Below are 22,376 nucleotides of genomic sequence, written 5' to 3'. Positions count from 1 at the left end.
ACCCCAGGCGCTGTGACGTCGGGGAAAGGGCGACATCAGCCGACGCCAGACCCAGACTTTGGAATCCGGCCGACCGAAGGGCTGCCTGAGGCAGGACAACCCATATGTAAGGACTGCAGATGCATCCTTGAAGGACATCAAGCTGATTCTCAAAGGAGTCCTGAAATCTTCCTCTGATGAGGCTCTACAGATCACTTCTTCAAGTAGGTCCCCTTCCTCTAAAACCGACAAGACTACAAAACGACCATCTCGTGCTTCTCCGGCTCATTTGGAGCCTCCTCAAAATTTGGTTAAGACTTAATTAAGTACTTAATAGGTCCTGTGATTACTGTGATGTAAAAAAATCCAGTTTAAGACTGAGAACACAGAGAATACTACCATTATAAGTTTGTCCTAAAGAGATTGCCATTTACACTTTTTTAGTAACCCCTATGGTTCCAGAGATATGAATATTTCACACCTTTCAAATTTTCTCAGAATGTCCAGATTTTTCCCTTACATTTTTGATCTGTGCCTCATAGCCTTTTACTTTTTCTGACGAATTACTAAGGATTAAAGTCACTAAATAACATACATTTAACGTTCATACTTCATATCCTTCAGAAAATGCATGCCAACACAAATCCTGATATTCTAGCAAATTTCTAAGTTTATAAGAGTAACATTTAAAATCTGTCCCTATTTCTGGGCCTTTGCCCCCCCCCCCCCTATTATTTTAGACTTCATCAAGATTTCCTGCACTAAGAGGCTGACAGGCACGGATCATTTGTTTCAAATGTGAGGACATAATTTGATTCTATCAAAATACTTAAGCTCCACCCACTGGAAGATGCACTGTAAACTTTCTCCATTGGAGGGAATGAGTTAATTTACCTTAGAAAACAGTTAAGACACCCCCTAGAAGAAGCTAGATTCTTTACCAGTCATGCCACCTGAGGACTGTGCCAGAAGCAGCTGCCCTGGCTGAAACATTGGAGATAACACAGTCACACTTGATAACATGTCTGATGATCAATAAATGAGCTATATCCACCCCTCCTCCCAGCAGGGTCACTTCAGCTATGGTCTCCCATCTCTTCCATCTACTTGAGTGTACCACTGTGGCTTAATGATTAGTAGTTGAGGGCTCAAATTGGTCAGAATATACATTTTCTTGATAACCTGTCCAGTACTTTGCTTTCCCTATCACTTGGTCAAGTATTATTTGGAATTTTGTACAGGTACTTCACTTCCTCCTATACAAGGCAAAACCTAGCCATGTACCTCTAAGGGAAGTACATTCAAATACCTGAAAAAAAGGAGAAAAGGTCACTGGCTTGTCCTTGTTACTACTCAGTAGATTGGCGTGCCTTTTATAGAAAGTGAACATCTTCTTGACTCCCACTTAAAATGCTCCCTACTTGTCTACCTCTACCATGTAGAAAAACAAAGTTTTGACTACGACCAGAGTTTGATTATTTTTTGAAGTATGGGTAATCTCAAGTGATGGGCAGCCACAAATTTACTCTGGAAATGAGTGGTATGGCCTTTCCTGGAGAAAGAAATGTGCCATGAGGAAAGGCAGTGGAAAGGCATAAGACTTACTGGCCTTCGAATAAGTAATGGAAAAGTCTGGAATGTGGGCTGCATTGCTGCAATGCTTCCTCCTATCAAAGGAAAGGCATTCTGCATGCAGCAACAGATGGGATGTCTGCTTGGTTCCTGATAAGCCAAGTACATCACAACCTTCAAGATGTATGCACAGGAAATGGGCATTCCCTCACATCTACAGGTATGCAAAAAGCTGTTAAGGGGAGCAGAGGAGATAGGGCCCTATGTGGTCAAAACCCTGACGGCTGCTTGGATGATGGTACCCCATAATTCTTCTGTCCCCATCAAGGAAAAATAGGTCTGGTTTATTGTGGTAGGACTTATGGCTGACAGGCAGAAAGGACAGTTTAAAGAGTTATTTCTTTTTTTCACTCTAACAGTCTTGTTGAAGGAAACATTTTCTGGAAGACAGACAGATACAAACTTATGTTTTACTGTTAATCTCACGTCCACAGGGGAATCAGACAGAAGTACACAAACTTTTATTCTTTGTAAATTATAAGACAGTGCTACAGGAGAAGTCAATTTTCCTGTTAGGCAGTTGCAATACAAAGTGGACTGCTCAGCAGAGTGGGAAGTGAGCTTTAGCCATGGTACCATAAATTCTTCTGTGAAGTACCTATAACCAAACAAACCCAAAATATGCATCTGGGGAATAAATGTGCCTGAGCATGCTGCCTGCTTTATCAAAAAAATACCACAGAAGGTTTGCTGACTTGAAAGGTTGATTAAAGGCTGAAACAGTTCCTGACTATACTGGAAGCTACTGGTGCTTGAATAAAAACAGAAGAGAGATCCAGCAAGGAAGCAGCTTCTTTCACAGCACATGCAACATGCTGGCCAACAGCCAGTTCCTGAGAATTGCTGTTTAGCGGTCATTGAAGCTGGATAGCCTCTAGAGTCATTAAACCTTCTACAACACTGCTGACCCAATTGTCATGCCTTGGTTGACAAAGGAACTTTTGGTGTTCCTCAAATGCACTAAGATTATTAACCCATGAAGCAATTTTATTCCTGAAATATTAGCACCTCTTGTAAAACAGAACTGAGTGGCCCTCTATGAAGGACAAGCACAGAAAGTGGAAATCATTCAGTGAGATATCTTAATCACAGGTATAACTGGCAATGATTTTCTCAGATATCATTACTGAACTTGGAAAAATCTCCCAAGAAAAAAAATAAATAAAAAAACAAAAAAACAAACAGCAATGTGCAAAGTACAATACAACATACAATAATACACAAACAAAAATCATAAAAAGTCCCCCAAAGAGGCACTTATCACTCAAAGCAACCAGCTCAACAAGCTAACTACAGAGATGTTATGGCTACACATCTAGCATTGAAACTTTGGAGACTGATAGAGTCTCTTTATCGGCCTTCCTTTTGTGCCCCCCCCTTTTCCTGGTACTACTAGTCTCTGCAGCTTTTCTGGTCTAGTCTCCCTTAGAATCAGGAGGTACACCTTTAACAACCAATTAATTTTTCCAATCTTGACAGGCTCTCTACCCAAAAGACTTGCATACCACATTCAGATGTTCCACAGTGAGGCAGTACACACACAAATCATGACATATGGGGGTCTCTCTTCACTTCTGTCTCATCCATTTCAAATGGAAATAAACACAAATCATTAAGGAGACAGTACACACACCAACTGACTAGAGTAACAAAGAAAAAACACACACACTTTCCTACTTTCTAATTATACAGGTTATGTTATAGAACTATTAGCAGGGATACATTTACCCAAAGGCTAGAGCTGTTGAACACAAAGTCAATGAAGCTACTCTATCTACAAGTTTAGATAGAAGGAAAAATTGCTGTCCAAACAGTGTCAAAAGTCTAACAGAAAGATAGCAAGGACAAAATTGTTAGCAAATATTAAACTGTACGAAAGCAGTGTAGCACTTAGCTGCACAGTTGCTGACCAAGTCTAAGCAAGATGGTCTCAAACAAGATCTGATAGCAGCTAGTCTAGCGAGGATAGGTGCACTGTGGGAAAGAAAGTTTGAGAGGTTCTAGGCTGGAGTACTAGCTTTGCTGGTTCAGACGGGATAAACAACAAAAAGGATCTAGGAGTTACCACCTCCATTAGGACTCCAAAACAATGAGTACCAAGGTCACACAGAACAACTAATCAGTATATAAAAAAAATCTAGCCAAGCTGGACTTTTCACTGTGTGATGCCTTGAAAACTCTTGTATTAGAGGCATCATGGTATATATGCAAATGACCCCACAAAATCACCAGGTGTTTCAGCTATATGGCAATTCTGAATGTCCATGGCTTTTTTCTTTTTAAAGTCTGTAATGGGCAAATTCAGGTCAATAAAGCTGATACATATATATATATATATATATATATATACATATATATATATACATATACATATATATAAATAAACATACACACACTCATACACACACACATATATATATATCTATACATACATATATATATACACACACACACACACACACATATATATATATATATATATATATATATATATACATATATATATACACACACACACACACATATATACACACACACACACACACACACACACACACACACACACACACACACATACATACATACACACTATAGCACATACTACAAACTCAAAACCCTCTCTTAGGTGCTGGTTTACATGCACTGGAACTATGCTGACAGGATTCTCTGCTTTAATTTCCTTTCTATGCTTCTTGATAATTTTTTTCAGACATTAACAGTTTCGCCAATACACTACAGAAGCAACGTACACAGTAATAACATTCAATAAATCACATTCGTGGTATGCCAGGAAAGTTGTAGTAATGACTTTTAGCACCCAAAGTACTGATGAAATTTAACAAAGTAAAAACAAAAATACATTTAAATTATGAGTGCAAGGAGTGCTGGACTTATTTTAAGTGGAATTAACCCATTTAGTCATAAATGGCTCCAGAAAGGGTTAGTGATGGATTCTTAAAATGCCTGAAGTCATCCGCTGGATGCAATTTAAATACTCAGAACAACAAAACTGACCTTGACCGTGAGTGCTTTTTACTGCGGACTGGACTGTTGCCAGTACGGTATGAAGATGGCATATTTCGGAGTCTTTCCTTCTCTTCATGTCGTCTTTCCACAGAACGTGTTCTCTTCTTACTCGGTGACCTGGACCGTGACCTAGACAAACAAATTATGTAAACAGAATTGTGAACTGCTGGAGTATAACTGCATAGTACACACTGTTCTAAAACGGCTATTCTAGCAAGTCTTACTGAACATATGCATTCTGGTACCTACAATAATTGAGGCATAACCCTTTTAAGTGCTTAAAGGCAAAGAGATGAAAGTTTTGCACTTGGTATAACAGCAAACATCAAAAACCAATTCCATTTTGTGCATTAGGCCAAGGAAGACAGGTGTTAGGACCACTCAGCAGGTAAAACCTTTCCAGACTGCCTTACTCTATACCCCCAATCCCATAATACTCTACAGTACCTGACCCTACAAGATTGTACAGGAAATGTATAAAGTGCCAAACACATGGAAAACTAAGTGCAAACTACACTGAAGGCAGGAAGCAGTACTACAGAGGATGGACCTGCTTTTCAAAATCTACTGGTACAGCAAATATAAAACATTCATATTCAATAAGAAGATATTCGACCTCCACAACAACAGGGCAGGGACCAAAAGTTAACCCTCCTGAGCTGCCTCCCTTACAGGAACACACCATTTACAAATGGGGCCCCAAAGGAAGGTATGGACCTAGACAGCATATCCAGCTTAAACTACTTTGGATAAATGTTGACAGAAGAGTAAGCAGTCATTACTCAATCATTTACAGCAGCATTCTGGGAAACAGATGAAGATGTAATAATTACTCTGTCAGAATAAGCCTTTGGAAAAGGAGTAAGAGGGCTTACTCTACTTGCACACAAATGGAAACCATTAATTAGAAAATTTAATGGATAAATTAAGCCTAGAAATATTCTTTCTTGTTTTGATGAAAAAATGGCTAATTCTGCAGATAAACTGTCCTCTCAACTCAGAACCTCATGTTAGTGAATGTCAATGCAAGGAAAAAAAAACACTCACTGACTAGACTGCGGCAGAAGAACTTGGGAACATATATACAGCAACTGAAGTCAGATTTGGTATCTACTTCTGGTATCATCCAACTCAGCTTCATCGCTTCTGGACAACAAATAAATATTCAAATTGGACGTACATATCCAAAATTCTTCTGTAAGAAATAAAAGCTACCAGAAAATGCCTTCCCTTGGGTGGTACTGCATCTGTTAAGGGTGGTTTCAGTAAGACGTGACTTGTGGATGGCTTTATAAACTTACAAAAAGGCCAACAATGAGGAAATACGGCCCTCATGAGAATATACTAATGCAGCAAACTATACTCTGATAGAGAAATAAGTCTGAAATCAAAAGTATAGTTGGAATAAGAGCCAATAAAGGGTTGCTTTCCTCATCAGTGGCCCAAGAAGAAAAAAGGGGTCAACTAATTATTTAAAGTCTTGCAGGTACTGGACTTCAGCAATGAACATTTGAACAGTTATAAAAGGGTACAGTGATAACCACTAATGGAATTAGAAAAGAAATACTGTTAGCTGAACAGACTAAATGTTTGACTGCAACCTGACTGATAGGCAAGTCAGGATGGTCTCCGAATGGGTGCAACAGTAGGGGCTTCTCCCAAAATTAAGGCAGGAGAAATGGTGAATCATATCTGACAAAGTCAAAATGGAGCTATGTGAATAACTCTGGAGTGCTGTCTGGCTTTCTGGATGATCATTCTCAAAAGAGGACATGAGTGAGAAGTGTAGATATGACCGGAGGATGATTTCTGACCTGCAGAATTCTTGGCCCCCTTCCTGAATGTGGAATTGGTCAGAGAAGCAAACAGATTAGAACAGTGCCTGTCCCTATACTGGAAAAATGTCCAAGCCACTGAGGGGCTATTGAACCACTGGTGAGGCATCAGTGAACAGTAGTTGGGCTTGTACTCTAGTGAGTGGCTTCAGTTGTTGTGTGTTTGATTACCAGAAAGCAGTTTGTGGCTTACCCCATTCTTATATTCTCTCATGGCTTCTCAATGAAAGGATATGAGATGGAATCCTCCCCATATGCTGACATGCCAAACCACCAACTTGTTTCTGCAGTGAAATGACTAACACTTTTGGGGAATGAGTCATAGAAGGCCTGAAGGATCTGGAGGACTGGCCCAATTGTCCAAAATGATGATGTGCAGTGCTGTTGCCTAGGAAGAAGTCCAGACACCTTTAACCATCTTCCTTGAGGCTGAGATACTCATGGTAGCTGCTGGGTTTAGACTAGTTGATTACAAGAGGGTTCCCTCATCCAAGTCCTCAGATGCACACTGCAGACTTCTGAAATCCTTGCAAGGCCAAACGGTTGATATGAAATGCGAGATGCCTGGGTTTGTAACCTCTATTGTAGCATCTGCATATGGTATCTGGCACACATCACCATTGGTACTGTACCGCTTTGAAGTACAGATGGGCAGAATTATTCTCAGAGTTCAGTAGCTTGAAGATAGCCTATCCTGTCCAGTGAAGATGTGTTCTCTTCAACAAGATACAGAATTCAAGCTGCAGCCAATGAATGCAAGCAGATGGGAGGAACACCTCTACAAGGTTCACTCTTATTCTTACACAGTGGAATAAAGAGATCCGAGATCCCACACATATTAAAGCCTGAGCTGACGGTGCAGCTAAAAAATGGTAGTCAAGAAACAGAAAGACTGGATCCTTGCAGCCTCTGGTGGTGAATACCATGGGGGCTAAACTAAGGGCAAATGAACAGTCCTGAATGAATTATGACTTATACCTACTGAGACATGAAGAAACCTCTTAGTCCCTTTGGCAAGACTGCTAAGGAGGCATGCAACCTGGAGGTCAAAACATAACATCTAGTTTCAATGGAAAAAACTGACTGTACTGTCACACCATGCAAATACTTCTATGGGGATGCTGTTGTTTAGGCCATCTATGTCTACTATCAGCCTAAAGTACATGCCCCCCCCCCCCCACCACCATTTTTTTCTTTTTTCTGCTGACAAAACAAACTTGGGATAAAATCCTGATCCTTGTTGGTTAGCTAGGGCATTCCAATTCCAAATTATTTTTTAAGGAGACTGTGACATCAGGCAAAGTAATAATGCCTGTGGAGGTGATCATGAGGGGAAGGGGCTTGTAAACTCTGAAAACTACCGTCTGAACCCACCGGTCTTGTATGCGATTGCCATACAAGACATTGGAGGGACAGTCCCTAACTGCCTCCAGAAAGTAAAGTCAAAGCCTCAGGATTGCTGCTGCTGCCTGCAGATTGGCTACAGTTACTCTAAGACTGCAGATGATCCCTTCCTCTGGGGCTATGGCCTCTATGAAGTTGCTGCGAGTGTGGGTTTCTTCCAGATCACTGCTGGTTCTTCCGTTATATGTCATACTTAAGCCACATTTCTGTACTGGTTCCCCTGCCTCATTGAAAAGGGGAACTGAGATAGTTTAAATTGTTATGCCCATGGAAATGACGGTCCTTCTCTCCTCCCATGTTTTCCATACGTTTTGACTTTGGCCTGAAAACACACGAGCCCACGAAAGGCAAATTCATAAATGTTTCTTTTATGCCCAAACAGGACAGTAAACATGAGCCACACATGCCCAAATACAGTAAAGACAAATCCCGCGGCTCTTGTCAAAGTTTTGGAGGCATCATGTAGCAAATGCATATAGGTTCAGCCTTAAAAGAAATAAATTATTCAGAAAAAAATATCTAAGTGGTCCAAACCTGTCCTAAAGTCTGGTGGATTTCATAAGCAAGACCATGTTGAAAATTCATGGTGTGCAAAACCTACTTTTAGTGACCCCCCCCCCCCCATGGAAAACAGAGGTGCATAAACTTGCTTCTTTAAGCCGTCCAATGCTCTGTAGTCCTCATCTGGTGGCTGGACAATGAGGCACTGGGTAGCTGGAACCTTTATTACAGTGACAGCAGTAGAAACCAGTTCCCTGCTCTTTTTCTCATTACCGGACAGTCTTTCAACCACGATGCAAACCTGAAATATAATCATGCAAAATTGTAAAATGTGCATTACTTTAACAATGGTTGCCGCATCTGCCAATTACACCTTTCAGGTTTTGTTATACATTGTTTCATTTTGTTCTATTTCTAACATGTACTGCTTTACTGCCTCTCTGCTTCACTTTCTTTTGTGAATTATTTAATCTGGGAAGCACCTGCAATGGCCATCTGCGACCAGCTTACTACCTTTGTATGCAGATGTAAGATTAAGTGTTACAAAAGAATGGAGAATACAGTCAAAACTTTCTAGGAATTGCAGCAGCCATCTTGAGGACAACCACCTGCAGAGAGACTATACAGGAGGATTGCCTTTGGCAGCACAACCTAATTACAGGATATGGGTTAGGGGGGCATTCTGCCACTGATTTACTTTGAGGAACTCCCTAAACAGAGGGTCACTGGTGAGAAATGCTGGGAAGTCTGTGTCCTCATCACCAGCATCAGCCACGGCTGTCACAGCGAATATGCTCAAAAGCACTTTTGCTTACACAAGGTCTTCAGATGGGTAGAATCTAAAGTTAAGAAAAATGCATGCTTGTCAGTAGTGGTGTAGATGCTGTGTAAAGGCCCTGGAACTCTGTGACCTAATTCCTGACAAGTGGTAGAGCTAAGGGTTCACAGAAAATGCACTACAGTGTTGAATTTGCTGACAGAACCAAAGCAGGGCAAAATGCAGGGAAAAGCCACTGCAAACTGGAATGCTGGCTTGGCAAGTACGTAGTTCAAATCCCAAAGTGGGGGAATAGGTTTCCTCGGTGGTCTGATGTGAAGAACCCCCTTCAGGAAAAGTTTGACCTCCAGTCTGGAAAGGAAGGAAGGCTCCACAGGTAAGCAGGCTGAGATGGCAGATTAAGTGGACTTTCACTGAAGAGTATGAAAGTTCTGATTTTAGAAGTTCACACACACAGGCTAGAACTAGTGGTACATCTGCTTGGAAGAGATTCAGTTGCCTTTTGAGACACCAAATGGAGAACCATACAATCGCCTGGCAGTGGGTTTCCTGGCCTCCTGCAAGATGGCTAGCATGTCCTCAGAGTATAGGTGGCTGAAAGGGATCAGAAGTTTATCACCCACAGTGTTAGGTTGAGTGTTTCCAAGTGTGGGTGAATCAGAGATCTCTTTTGTTGTGTGAGCAGGTCCACCTTTTGAGGCAGCTTGTGGTGACTGCCCTTGACTAGAGATAGAAGGGAGAACCAGTGTTGCCTTGGTCAATATGGGGTCACCAACAAGATTTTTAGCATGTCCTTCTGAATTTTTAGTAGGGCTTTCTGAATGAGTGGGAAGGCATAAAGGAATAGTCCCTTCCAAGAAATCGAAAATGCATCCACTCTCCAAGCTAGTGGGGGAGGGTTCTCTGGAACAGAACCTCTGCAGTTGTCTATTCTGAGGGGAGGCAAACAGATCTATCTGTGGTGTGCCCATTGGTGGACAATGTCTAAGAACACATCTCTGTGTAACATCCACTCGTGATACTGAGAGAAGGATCTGCTTGAGCATCCGCCTGATGGTTGTCTTGGGATGGAATGTAGACTGCCTGCAGTGTGACCTTGTACTAGATGGCCAACTCTCACGCCTGCATTGGAAGTCTGCAGAGTAAACAGGATCTGGTCCCTCCCTGTTTGCTGATTATCACATCATGGTTGCATTGTCTGTGAAGATTTGTAGTGGGCCTGCCTGAGTTAGATGGAGGAAGGTCTGTAGGGCTAGGAGGAGAGCAGGCATTACCCTCATGTTGATATGCTTTTTTCTGGAGGGAAGGCTCCCATTGAGCCTGTACCTTGAAGCCATTCACAGTGGCCTCCCCATCCTACATCCGAGGCATCGGTGTGCATGAACTGGACCAGTTTTGGTGGGTTGCAGAGGTAGGTGTGGATTAAGGTTTACTTATTGGATCCACCACCTCAACTCTGTCTTTAGGCAGGATAGGAAGGGCACCTGAAATTCCAGGGGGTAACTGTGTTGTGACCAGACATTTTTCAAGTACCACTAGAACTTCCCATGCTAACCGTAGCCAGGCTGCACATGATGAAGTGTAGCTGCCATAAGGCCTAGAAGATGGTGGAACTGCTGGCAGAAATGTGACTGACCAGAAGCAGCTCTTGGAAAAAGTTGTTTAGGGAGTAGACTTTGTCCTGGGGAAGGAAGGCCTTCATCAGGTCTGTTCTTATCTTGCAGCCCAAGAAGATGTGGTCTTGAGTTGGGGTGAAGGAGGACTTTGCCAGGTTGAGAGTGAACTCCAAGCTCTGAAGAAGGGACATGGTGAATTTTAAAGTTGGTCCTGAGAGTATTTTCTTCTTCTGCTAGAATGAGGATGTCGTCCAGGTAAGGATAAATTTGTATGCCTCTTCTTTAGCAGTAGGCTACTGCTGGGGCAAGGCACTTTGTGAAGACCCTTGGTGCAGTAGATAAACCAAAGGGCAAGGCAGCAAACCGAAAGTGTGAGTAGTTCATAGCAAAACGTAAATACATTCTGCAATTTGGGTGAATGGGAATATGGAGGTATGCCTCCTTCAGGTCCAAGGTGGCCATGAATGCCCTGGGTAGCTGTAGTGGAAATAGGGTTTGGAGGGATAACATCTCAAATGAAGGGACCTGTAGGAAAGGGTTTAACTGGGACAAGTCCAGAATGGGGCTCCAAGGGCTATCCTTTTTTGGTACCAGGAAAAGTCTGGAGTAGAACCCCCAACCTTCTTGCCCTAAGGATACCCTTTCTATTGTCCCTAGTGATAGTAGATCTTGGACAGTCTGAGGGGTTAGGTGTAGACAGTCTGAGGGGTTAGGTGTAGTTTTTTTTTTTTTTGGCGGAAGGGTATGCCTAGTGGTTGGAGTTTTTCCTTCCAGGTCATAAAGTACCCTTTTTCCACTACTGATAACACCCAGTGGTCTGAGGTGACCTCTTTCCAAAGGGATAGGCAGTGAGAGAGGCAGGTAGAGAGAGGTAAGTAGCTGAGGCAGTCAAGCACTGTTTGTCTGGAAAGGGCTGCCTGGGACTGAGTGGAGAAGATGCTGTCCTAGGGGAGGTAGCCTTTCTAGATCCTTTCCTGTGCCTTGAAGAGGAGGAGGAAGGTGGGGGGTAGGAGCCTTCCTGACAAAGGTGGGCTTGGCTGGGTACCAGTGAAACCAATAAACGTTTGAGGTCCTAGAGCTCTTTACTTTTTTCCTGAAGGCTTTTGTACAGCAGATTGTTTGCCAAAAAATAAATTTGTCTAGCAGTACAGCCATAATTATGTTTTTAAAATCATCAGGAAGTGGCTGAAGTCTGAGCCAGGAATATCTGCGCAGTACAGAGGCTGAAGCAGCAGATCTGGCTGAAGCCTCAGCAACATTATAGCTGCACTTTATAGTGTGTCTGGCAACCTGTGCTGCTAATGAGAGCTTAGATGCTACCTGTGTTTTGTTTGGTAATTCAGGCAGGGAAGAAATAATGAAGCTGCCTGAAAAACCAAGTCTACGGTGTATTTGACCATGTGGGTCTGATAACAGATTGTCCTAAAGGCTAGACTGGAAGATGTGCAGATCTTTTTTCCAGTCTGTCCATGACTTTACTGTCCTTGTCGGATGGCAGAAGGGAGGAAGAGGGAATTTGTCTAGATTATTTATATGAGGCCACTGCAATAACAGCAGGTTCTGCCCATGGGTGGCCTGATGGGGTACCTGTGGACATTAGGTACTTTATAAAACCTGTCAAGTCGCTTGGGTGCCAGGGGCTGTAATTTAGGGGGTATTAGAGGCTGAGGCAAATGCACCCAGGTAAGGTGGAATCATAGGGGGGATAGCAAAGGGAGAGGGTGACTCCATCTGAAGAACTCAAAGCACCTCTTTTTTTACCTCTGTCATCTACTTGGCTTCCCATTTGAAATACTCTCACATTTTGGAGAGAGTCTCCTCTAAAGAAATATTTTCAGGTGGGGAGTCTCCTTCCAGGGAGTCTTCATCTGGGGAGTAGTAATCCAGGGGGTGAAGCTAGTTGGGATGTACAAGTCAAAGATTCATCTGAAGAGGAAGAGGAAGCTTCTTCCTGAGTAAGTGTAGGGGAAATGGAAGAAGCAGGCCTGGGACTGAGAGTAGGCAAGGTAGGAGCAAGTGAAGCTGTAGGCCTAAGGGCCAAAAAGGCCTGTACAAAAGACTGGGAAAAGATCTGCCAGTCTGGCTGTTCTTCAGCTGGAGTAGAAAAGTGCTTAGTTTTTGTTTCCTCTTAAGAGTAGTTGTCTTAATGGTAGTTAGAGAAAGAACAGGCCTAGGGTCAGTTATCTGTCCTGTGGTAGATGAGCCCCATTCTGGTTGCGTAACAGGCTGTTCAATGAAGCCCGGTTCCCCCTCGACTTCAACCAAAGTTGACAGAAACGTGCCGACTGGAGATCCCTAGGTGGTTTCCAGAAAGGTACCCGCAGAAGTCTCAAGTTCTTGCGGACGTCCCTCAGCCCCTAGACTGGTAGCTGGTGGGACGTCCGGCAGAGGGGCAGATACAGTAGGGCTTGAAACATTGGCCTCCACCTCGATGGCAGACTCTGGATCCGTGCCTAATGCTAATTGTGTAAGTCGCTGGTTTTCCACAGAAAATTTGACGGCTGCCAGACGACTGTGAAGGGTTTTAGGAATGAACGACTGGCAAATAGTACAGGTCGTATGGTCGTGGGATTGACCTAAGCAAAACAAGCACAACTCATGCGAATCCTTGTGCAGAATCTGACAGCCGCACTTACATTTCCCCTTTCTAGCTGACATCAGCTAATTAAAAGGGAGCAACAGCAACCTGAGCCTAAGGAAGAAAACAAAAAAAATTCCCCAATGGGGTACTTACCTTTAGATGTCTTCTGAAGCGCGCCGTGAAATGAGCAAGCTGATGTTCGACTGTGGCAGAGAAGTTCTGAGGTCTGTAGATGCAGATGTCACATTTAAGGCCTATGGTCTTTGGCCCAGCGTATGATGTCCCACATACCTGGCAGCTGCATGTTCCTAAAATCTTGAAATGGGCTCTTACTTGTGAACAGAAAATGGGGCGAGAGATTCCCACAGTTTGGGACCAAGGACTGAGAAAGGAAGGCCAGTCCCAAAAAGTGGTATCAAGTCTTTTTCACTTCCATACTACCCATAAACAGTTCATTTCATGTTATTCAACACGCCTTTTGAACTCACATTTTTATATGCACATCTTTGTAGAACATCCTTTTGACATATTCTTAGAAATGAGGTACCTGCTGAAGCAAAGGACACTCATGTTCCAAGTGCAGCTGAAGCCTACAACATCAGGAGATAAATTACACATACACAGCTCTCTGGATGCGGCCAGAACAGTACTCAAGCTTGGAGAATCATGGCGTTATACATTTGATACATTACTGCAGAGAGATGTTGCAAGAAAAATCTTCTTTTTTACTTGGGGACGCTCTGTCTCCAACTCGCATGACATTTAGAAAAATGGTCAAATCTGTTTAGTATGTTGCCCCCAATCACTTAAAATGTGTTAATTTTCAGCTGTTACTTCTATTCAATAAACTGTTTTGCAAGCTGAGTACCTGTTGTGTGAGACACTAATTTAGACAGTAGTAGAGATATTGTGACCTGAAGAGGTTATACCCTTCATCTGCTATATCAACATCAGTTATATTTTTTGTATGAAGTTAAAGGCATAATTTGGATAAAATCGCAAAATCGCATCAGTGTCAATACACATTATTTGTTTAGTTTTCTTTTAATACTGCAAAGAATGCTGCTTTAACAATATTAAACCTATGTATAAACACAGTCCAGTTTAATAAAACATGAAAAATAGTCAAACAGCAGCAGCAATGATGTAAAGCATGTGGCAACTTTTAATTTAATCTAATTTACTGAGTAAAACTACTATATGGTCTAGTTTATCGGTTGTGAAAAATCACAGTAATGTGATCTCTAAAGATAAATTTTGTAGCACAGACTTCTACAAAGCCTGATGCGCACTCTTAATATTCATTCTAAAGTTTATTTTGATATTATAAAGCTTGCCTGAAAGTCTGAAGGACAATGTCCATCACCAGAAAAATACTGCAACGTGATCAAACAAGAATGACAGCACCCAAGATTTCTTCACATACAGAAAACACTTATTTTATTGGTCACAGCCCTTAGACATGGATGTAACAACTAAACATGTATAAAAACTGACATTTTGTGTAGCTTGTCAGTTTTAAACAATTTTCATCAGAATGTTATGCTGCCTTTTGATTAGCCCTGTGGTGCCTCACTTGTTTTATATTTGTATGTATGCTAAATTAATTTTTATTTTCTCTGAGGTAATTTCTCTCTACAGTTTCCTTTTACAAGAGGTTTGCAAGAATTCATTTCATTCTCCATTACTGTCATACTGCACTGTCCTACATCTCTCTCCAATTTCCATTACTTTTACAGCAAATCCTCACTGTTTTGTCTCACTTTACCAAGCAAACCAATGTTTTTTGTTGCTTCTAACAGTGCATAAGCAATTTCACTTCCTTTGCACACATATTCGCCTGCTCTCAGCAGCTTATCCTGTGTTTCGTCACTTCTCATAGCACAAACTATTTAGTCCTTCCCTGTGGGCATAACTGGGAATCTTATGCCCACAGGAAGTGCATTTATCAGCCTTTTCAAATAGATGATAAAAAAAAAAACTTTTGCTTTAAGAACACAAAAAGAACCAACAATGGTAACTAGAAATATCCCCTAAAGAGTAGAAAGGAATGAATTACAGGAGAAGAAAGAAAAAGTACCAACAATGGTACTGTGAAGAGTACTCAACAATAAGAGAGTAAGAAAAAGAATATCCTGACAGAAACCTATAACTAATGGGAATAAGAGAGACTGAAAAAGAAATACAGCTATACAATTTCACAGGATTAAACTTAACTGGAAGATGCTGAAAATTTCACCCAAAGACTTGAGAGAAGGTGATCCTCTTCTGAGCAATACATGGCAAACAAAATCTGAGATAGATTAGTCTGGTGGGGCATTATGGGTAAGGGAGGAGTTCGCGAGTTGGATCCCTGACTAGTAAAAACATCCACGCAGTTTCTGAAATCGGATCGGAGACCCATCAGTTGATAAATGAATAAAAATATCATCAGACTCATGTAACTTGCATTCAGTTTTTGGTTCTATTCCTCAGCTTAAACACAAACATGTACAGTCCCTTGCAAAACCCATGCCCTTGGAATGGGGTGGGGTGGGGGCAAACTCTAGGTCCACAGTAAGTCCCAAACATCTCCATCACTGCTGTTTTCCTCCTCTTCCAGAAAGGAAAGCTATCTTCACAGCTTCTTCCCTCTCACATGTAAAAGTGTAGTACATTACATTTTTTTTAGTATTTTCAGCTGATCTACTTATTTTGAAGTAAAAAAAAAAATCACATTTCTGGAGCCAAAAATATCCCCCATCCAGTGAGAGTGTTCCAAGGGGTAGCAGTAGAGCATTTCCAGCGAAAAACAAATATTTTTTCACTTCTACAAATGTGTTAATCCAGTTCTGCAAATATTTCACCACCTCTGGTATATATGGAATCTGAATACTAAAACAAAACAGACATTGAGTGTGTCTAATCTCCATGAGATCCATTTCCAGAGTGAATCATCTAGGAAAAATGCATCACAAGATGCAGTTACCATTAGCTACCTCATTAAAAAAGTTACATACCTCATAATTTGAAAAATATAACTGAAAGTTAATTGGCTTTGTCTCTGCACAATCACAAAACAACCAGTGTGCCAAATATCTAAACATTGCAAGTAATACTATCAAAACTGTTTGTATATACACATTTGAATCTATATACATCTACATATACTATATGCCCATGTATAAACACATCATATACATAAAGACATGTATATGTATTAGACTGTCTACTTTGTTTAGTTGAATCTCATTTCACTGAATTTCATTTCACCCCGTTCACTTCAGTGAAAACTCAAATTACTGAAAGCTCATTTCACTGAATTGCAGTTAGTATGTATGGCACTGTGTAGAGTACTGTAACACAAGCAAAAGGTATACAAGCTTTTCCCCACTGCAGTGCGATCCTGGAGTTAGTATATATAGTTATGGTGGGTATGCCTCCACTTAGTTTGAGTAGATATTGTCTTCTGGAGAGAGTTAGTTATTGGTGTTACAACTATGCAAGTCTACTATTTAAAATGTATTGTTTTGAAGTTTTTGGCAAAATACAATATAAAACAAACAAGGTGGGGGCTGTGCCCCACCCCAACTATATATACTAACTCCAGGATGGCACTACAGTGGGGAAAAAAGCATATACCTTTTACTTGCCTTACAGTACACTACACAACGCCATACATACTAACTGCAGTTCAGTGAAATGAGATTTCAGTAAATTGAGTTTCCAGCAAAGTGGTCGGGGTGAAATGAAATTCAGTGAAATAAGATTCAACGAAACAAAGCAGACCCTTATTACACACACACATTTTATTGAGGTATTCTATCATTTAAGAGAAGGCCATACTTAAGGTGGCAATGACAACGTCTACAGGCACCTGGTGCAATTAATTGATTGAAATGATAGAGCAAAATGAAGCTGAAACAGTAAATCAGATGAGGTTAAAGATGCATTTATTACAATTTTCATTAATGAAGACCAGGAACAGTACAGGTTGTGCCCCTCCACCCAACCTGAGAAAGCAGCTGGTTGAGAGGTTTGATGAAGCTGCTCACTATTGGATCAAAAACGGTTCGGTTTAGGTCTAAAAGGCCTCAAATGAAACTTAAGTCAAAGACTTCAGCCTGCATCTCTCCTTTGGTAAAGTACATAGTTTTGTAACACAGTTTTTTGGCCCTCCAGAGCAAACCAGAGGGTCAGTAAAAATTTTTCAGCAAATCAGCTTATGACATCCTTACAGATGCAAAGTTAACACAAAGTATGCATCTAAAACAGTAGAGACACAAGTACAGTTGTGTACCCTTACCATAAAAGTAGATGTTAAGAGTGTATTCACTGTTGCAGTCATTACATTTGGGTAATCTGCTGGCAGGTTGCCCTCAGTCGGCCTGATTAACAAAGTCTTGGGTCCTGCGTTGGTTGCTGTCTCTTCTTCCAAGACGTCATGGGTATAAAAAGTACAGCTTTGTACCTACCATAAATGTAGATGTTCGAGTGTTCACACTGCCGCAGTCATTACACTTGGGTTATCCTGCCATCAGGCGGTCCCGCGGTCGGCCTGAGTTCCAAAGTCTTGGTCCAGCGTTGGTTGCTGTCGCTTCTTCCCTGACGTCAGTGCGCCAGGGGTATATAAGATGCATCCGACGCCATTTTCTTCAGTTTTTCTTGCCCCAGATGTCAGGTGCCCCCAAGTAGGTAGGCAATACATACTGCTCATCAAAAATATACAATAAAAACAATACCTTCAGTTACCAGCAAATACACCCCAAAGGTTGTATAGGATAGGAAGGTATAGATAAGTCCAGCTAGTTCAGAGGGGATGGAAGGAGGGTAACCTGGACTGCAGCAGTGTGAACACTCGAACATCTACATTTATGGTAGGTACAAAACTGTACTATGTTCATCGTGTTACACTGCTGCAGTCATTACACTTGGGTAGAATCCCAAAGCTGAGGTTGGGTGGCTGGTCTATAAAGAGTTAGGATTGGCTACGAGGCCCTGCAGAACTGCAGTGGCAAATCCTGCTCTGGATTTAGAGTAAAAAGGCAGGTGGTAATGCTTGGTAAAGGTGTGCACTGAATTCCAAGTTGCAGCCTCCAAAATTTCCTTGGTATGTACTCCTCTGAGAAAGGCTGTTGAAGTGGCTGTTGCCCTGGTGGAATGTGGCAAAATGTTATTTGGGACTGATTTTCCATGCTGTGTGTAGCAGTACCAAATACCGTGTCTTATCCATTTGCATATAGTCTGCTTTGAGATAGCGTTGCCCTGTGGTCCTGCAGCATATGCTACAAACAGTTGCTCAGTTTTCCTGAAAGCCTTTGTTTTGTCCAAGTAGCTGCCTGTGTATGTCCAAAGAATGCAGAAGTTTCTCCCCTTTATTCTGGGGGTTTGGATAAAAAGTTGGTAAATGGATGGTTTGGTTAAGAGCCACACTAGATACCACCTTTGGCATAAAGGTAGGGGTTGTCCTTAAAGATACCCTGTCCTGATGAAAAATTATAAAAGGTTCCACTGCCATTAATGCCTGTAGCTCTGAGACTCTTCATGCTGAAGTTACTGCCGGCAGCAGAGCTGTTTTCCATGATAAACATTTTAGATCGGCTGTATTAGCTGGCTCAGAAGGTGGTAGGGTCAGTTTTTTCAAAACGAAATTGAGGCCCCAAGTTGGTGTTGGTGCTCTCCGGGGCGGTCTTATGTTTTTAGCCCCTCTGAGGTACTGCTTTAGCAAGGGATGAGAGAATAAAGGAGGATCCGTGTTGTAATGTGCTGAAATGGCAGAGGCGTGGATCTTAATTGATGAGAAGGATAGGCCTCTGTCCAGCATCTCAGTTAAGTATTATAAAATCTGAGGAATGTTTGGAACAAGAGGGTCAAGGCTTTGAGCCTGGTTCCAGGCGCAGAATCTCTTCCATTTTTCTAAGTAAGCTTTCCTGGTGCTAGGCCTCCTGGCCTCCAAAATGACATCCATAACAGCTTTAGAGAGAGGTGTTGCCTGTTTGACTAATGTATCTGCCATGCAGCGAGGTTTAGGGTTTTGAGCTGACCGTGCAGGATATGATTGATTTGTTGAGTCAGAAGGTGTGGAATTGGAGGCAAAATCCATGGTGGGCCTTGAGCCAAGTTCCTTAAGATAGGGTACCAGTGCTGGCGTGGCCAGTCTGGAGCAATCAGGATCATCTGTGGTTTTTCTTGTCTGGCTTTTAGGAGTATCTTTGAAAGGAGAGGCAGTGGTGTTTTTCCAGCTGAACAGAAGAGCATCCACTTTCCATGCTTGTTTGTGATAAGTCCTTGTGCAGAATTTTTTGTAGTTGGCAATTCAGTGGGGAGGCAAAAAGATCTATATCTGGGCATCCCCATTTTTGCGTTACCATGCTAAAGATTTGAGGATTCAATTTCCATTCGTGAGGGTCCATGATATTTCTGCTTAGCTCGTTTGCCAGAGTATTTTTCTTTCCTGGCAGGAATTGTGCTTGCAGGTGAACTTGATATGTTAGAGCTGTGTTCCACAAGGTCATGGCTTGCCTGCATAGGGGTTAAGAATGAGTGCCCCCTTGCTTGTTTATGTACCACATTACTGTGGTGTTGTCTGTCTTTAGTTGTAATTGTCCTGGATGTAGAAGGTCCTTGAAAGCTGTTAGGGCATTTGAACAGCCAACATATCTTTTTGAATGATGTGAAGATGCATCTGGTCTGTGGTCCACTTGCCCTGAATGCATTTTCCTGCCATGTGTGCTCCCCAGGCGTAATCCGAAGCATCTGTTGTTAGAGTTTGCCTGGCTGTGGGTTGGGTAAAAGGCTGACCCGTGTTTAGGTGACATGCCTGTGCCCACCATCGCAACTCCTGTTGTAGGCAGGGAATCATTGGTATTACTGCTTCTTACTGCTTCTAAACTGTGAGAGTGCTGAGTCCAAACACTTTTCAGGTACCACTGTAGTTTCCTCATATGCAGTCTGGCATATGGTATTAGTAGTATGCAGGATGCCATGAATCCCAGGGCCTGCAGAATTATTCTTGCAGGGAGATGGGACTTTCTTGCCAGCAATTGAAAATATTGAGTTAGTTTAACTTGTTTGTCTGGCGTGAGGTAAGCCATCTGGGCCGTTGTATTTAAGCTGGCACCCAGGAATATAATCTGTTGCGAGGGCACTAGTTTTGACTTCTTTTCATTTACTGTGTACCCTAGAGAAATTAGCAACCTCTTTACAAACGCCAGATGCTGTAGAAGAATGTCCTTTGTCTCTGCTTGAATGAGGCAGTCGTCCAGATATGGATATATTTGAATTCCTTTTTGTCTGCAAAATGCAATTACTGGTGCCAGGCACTTTGTGAAGACCATGGGCGCAGTAGATAAGCCAAAGGGCAGTGCAGAGAATTGGTGGTGCATTCTACCAGCTTTGAATCTGAGGTATCTTATGCAATTTTGTCTGATAGGGACATGCAGGTATGCCTCTTTGAGGTCCAGGGTAACAAGCCAAGCCTTCTTGCCCAGCATGGGTAGAAGCTGCTGTAATGTCAACATTTTGAATTTCGGAATATCCAGGTAAGTATTCAGAATTGAAAGGTCTAGTATGGGCCTCCAGGCCTTGTCCTTTCTGGGGACCAGGAAGAGTCTTGAGTAAAACCCTTGTCCTTGTTCCTGTTGTGGTACTTTTTGAATAGCTCTCATGTCTATGAGGGCTGAAATTTGTTTTTGTGCCTCTGCCCATTGATTTTGTGGCAGGTCTGGCATTCCTTTTAGCCTTGGTAAAGTATGAAAGTGGAATCTGTAACCTTGAGACAATATTCAGGACTCATTTGTCTTGGGTGATTGTTTGCCAGTTTTGAGAAAAAAGTGCTAGCTTTCCCCGTAAGGGGGCTTCTAAAAGGGACGTTGCTTGGCGTGCGAAGGGGAAAGTCATTGTGACCGTTTCCTGTAAGGTTGAGACTTGTCCTCACCACCTTTTGGGGTTGAGGTTGCCCACTGTCGTCGTCTGTTTGAGCCTTGGGGTTGAGATCTGCCTCTTGGGCGTCTGTATCTGCCTCTCTCTGGCCTGTCTGACGCTGGAAAGGACCAATTCTTTGTTGGCCAATTTCTGCTAAACCGAGGTGGCTGTACCTGTAAGAAATCCTTGACTGTTTGCATAGATTTAGCTTTATCCTCCATTTTCTTTAACACCTCTTCTGCCTTAACACCAAACAAAGTATCATGTTGTAAAGGAGCATCCAATAATTTTGCCTTAACATGATCAGGTAAACTTTGTTCTTTTAACCAAGCATGTCTTCGAATCACAGAACCTGTAAATGCGGCTCTACAAGAGGCCTCTAAAGAATCAAAAAGTACAGTTTTGTACCTACCATAAATGTAGATGTCCGAACTGGATAGCATCTGCAGTCATAACAAGTGGGTTGTCCTGTCGTCAGGCAGCCCTGCAGTCGGCCGGATTCCAAAGTCCGGGTCCGGCTTCGGCTGATGTCGCACTTCTCCCGACGTCATCTCTGTTGGTCTTCGGGTATAAAAGCATCAGCCGACGCCATTTTCCTCAGTGTTTCTTGCCCCAGATGCCAGTAGCCCTCTTGCAGGCTAAAATTTGGATAGATGCCAATGTTTCCAAATAGATAGAGGTAAACACAGCAATAAGCATATATGTACATGTATACAAACAAATACACCATAAAAGACTCCCCCCCAAAAGCTAGCTATTAGGAGGGTAAACACCCTAGGAGTACCACAGAGGGGAAGGAGGAGGGTAATCCTGACTGCAGATGCTATCCAGTTCGGACATCTACATTTATGGTAGGTACAAAACTGTACTATGTCCTTCATGGATGCATCTGCAGTCATAACAAGTGGGTAGAATACCATAGCCAACTAGGGAGGAGGATAAAAGTAGATTATGGTGTGTTTAGGATCCCTTGCAGTACAGCAGTGGCAAACCCTGCTCGGGATCTGGAATAAAGAGGCAAATTATAATGCTTGGCAAATGTATGCACGGAGGTCCAAGTAGCCGCCTCAATAATGTCTTTGGTTGCCACTCCTCGTAAGAAGGCTGTGGTAGTGGCTGTT

General features: G+C 42.2%; 1 protein-coding gene across 5 annotated transcripts in view; it reads right to left on the bottom strand.

The window, feature by feature from the left end:
- LOC122799595 (splicing factor SWAP) overlaps positions 1–22,376 on the bottom strand; it is a 1,354,031-nt gene that overhangs the window by 386,014 nt on the left and 945,641 nt on the right. For all 5 annotated transcript variants that reach the window (XM_044068762.1, XM_044068763.1, XM_044068764.1 and 2 more), the window contains exon 16: positions 4,627–4,767. In XM_044068762.1, the coding sequence (XP_043924697.1) occupies positions 4,627–4,767 (141 nt within the window). The remainder of the gene's footprint in view (positions 1–4,626; positions 4,768–22,376) is intronic.

Source organism: Protopterus annectens, chromosome 4.part0 (assembly GCF_019279795.1).
Source record: "Protopterus annectens isolate FY-2018-M chromosome 4.part0, PAN1.0, whole genome shotgun sequence".
In the NCBI taxonomy this organism is placed as follows: domain Eukaryota; kingdom Metazoa; phylum Chordata; order Ceratodontiformes; family Protopteridae; genus Protopterus; species Protopterus annectens.
Note: the sequence above shows the minus strand (reverse complement) of the source record. Positions and strands in the feature narration are given on the sequence as shown.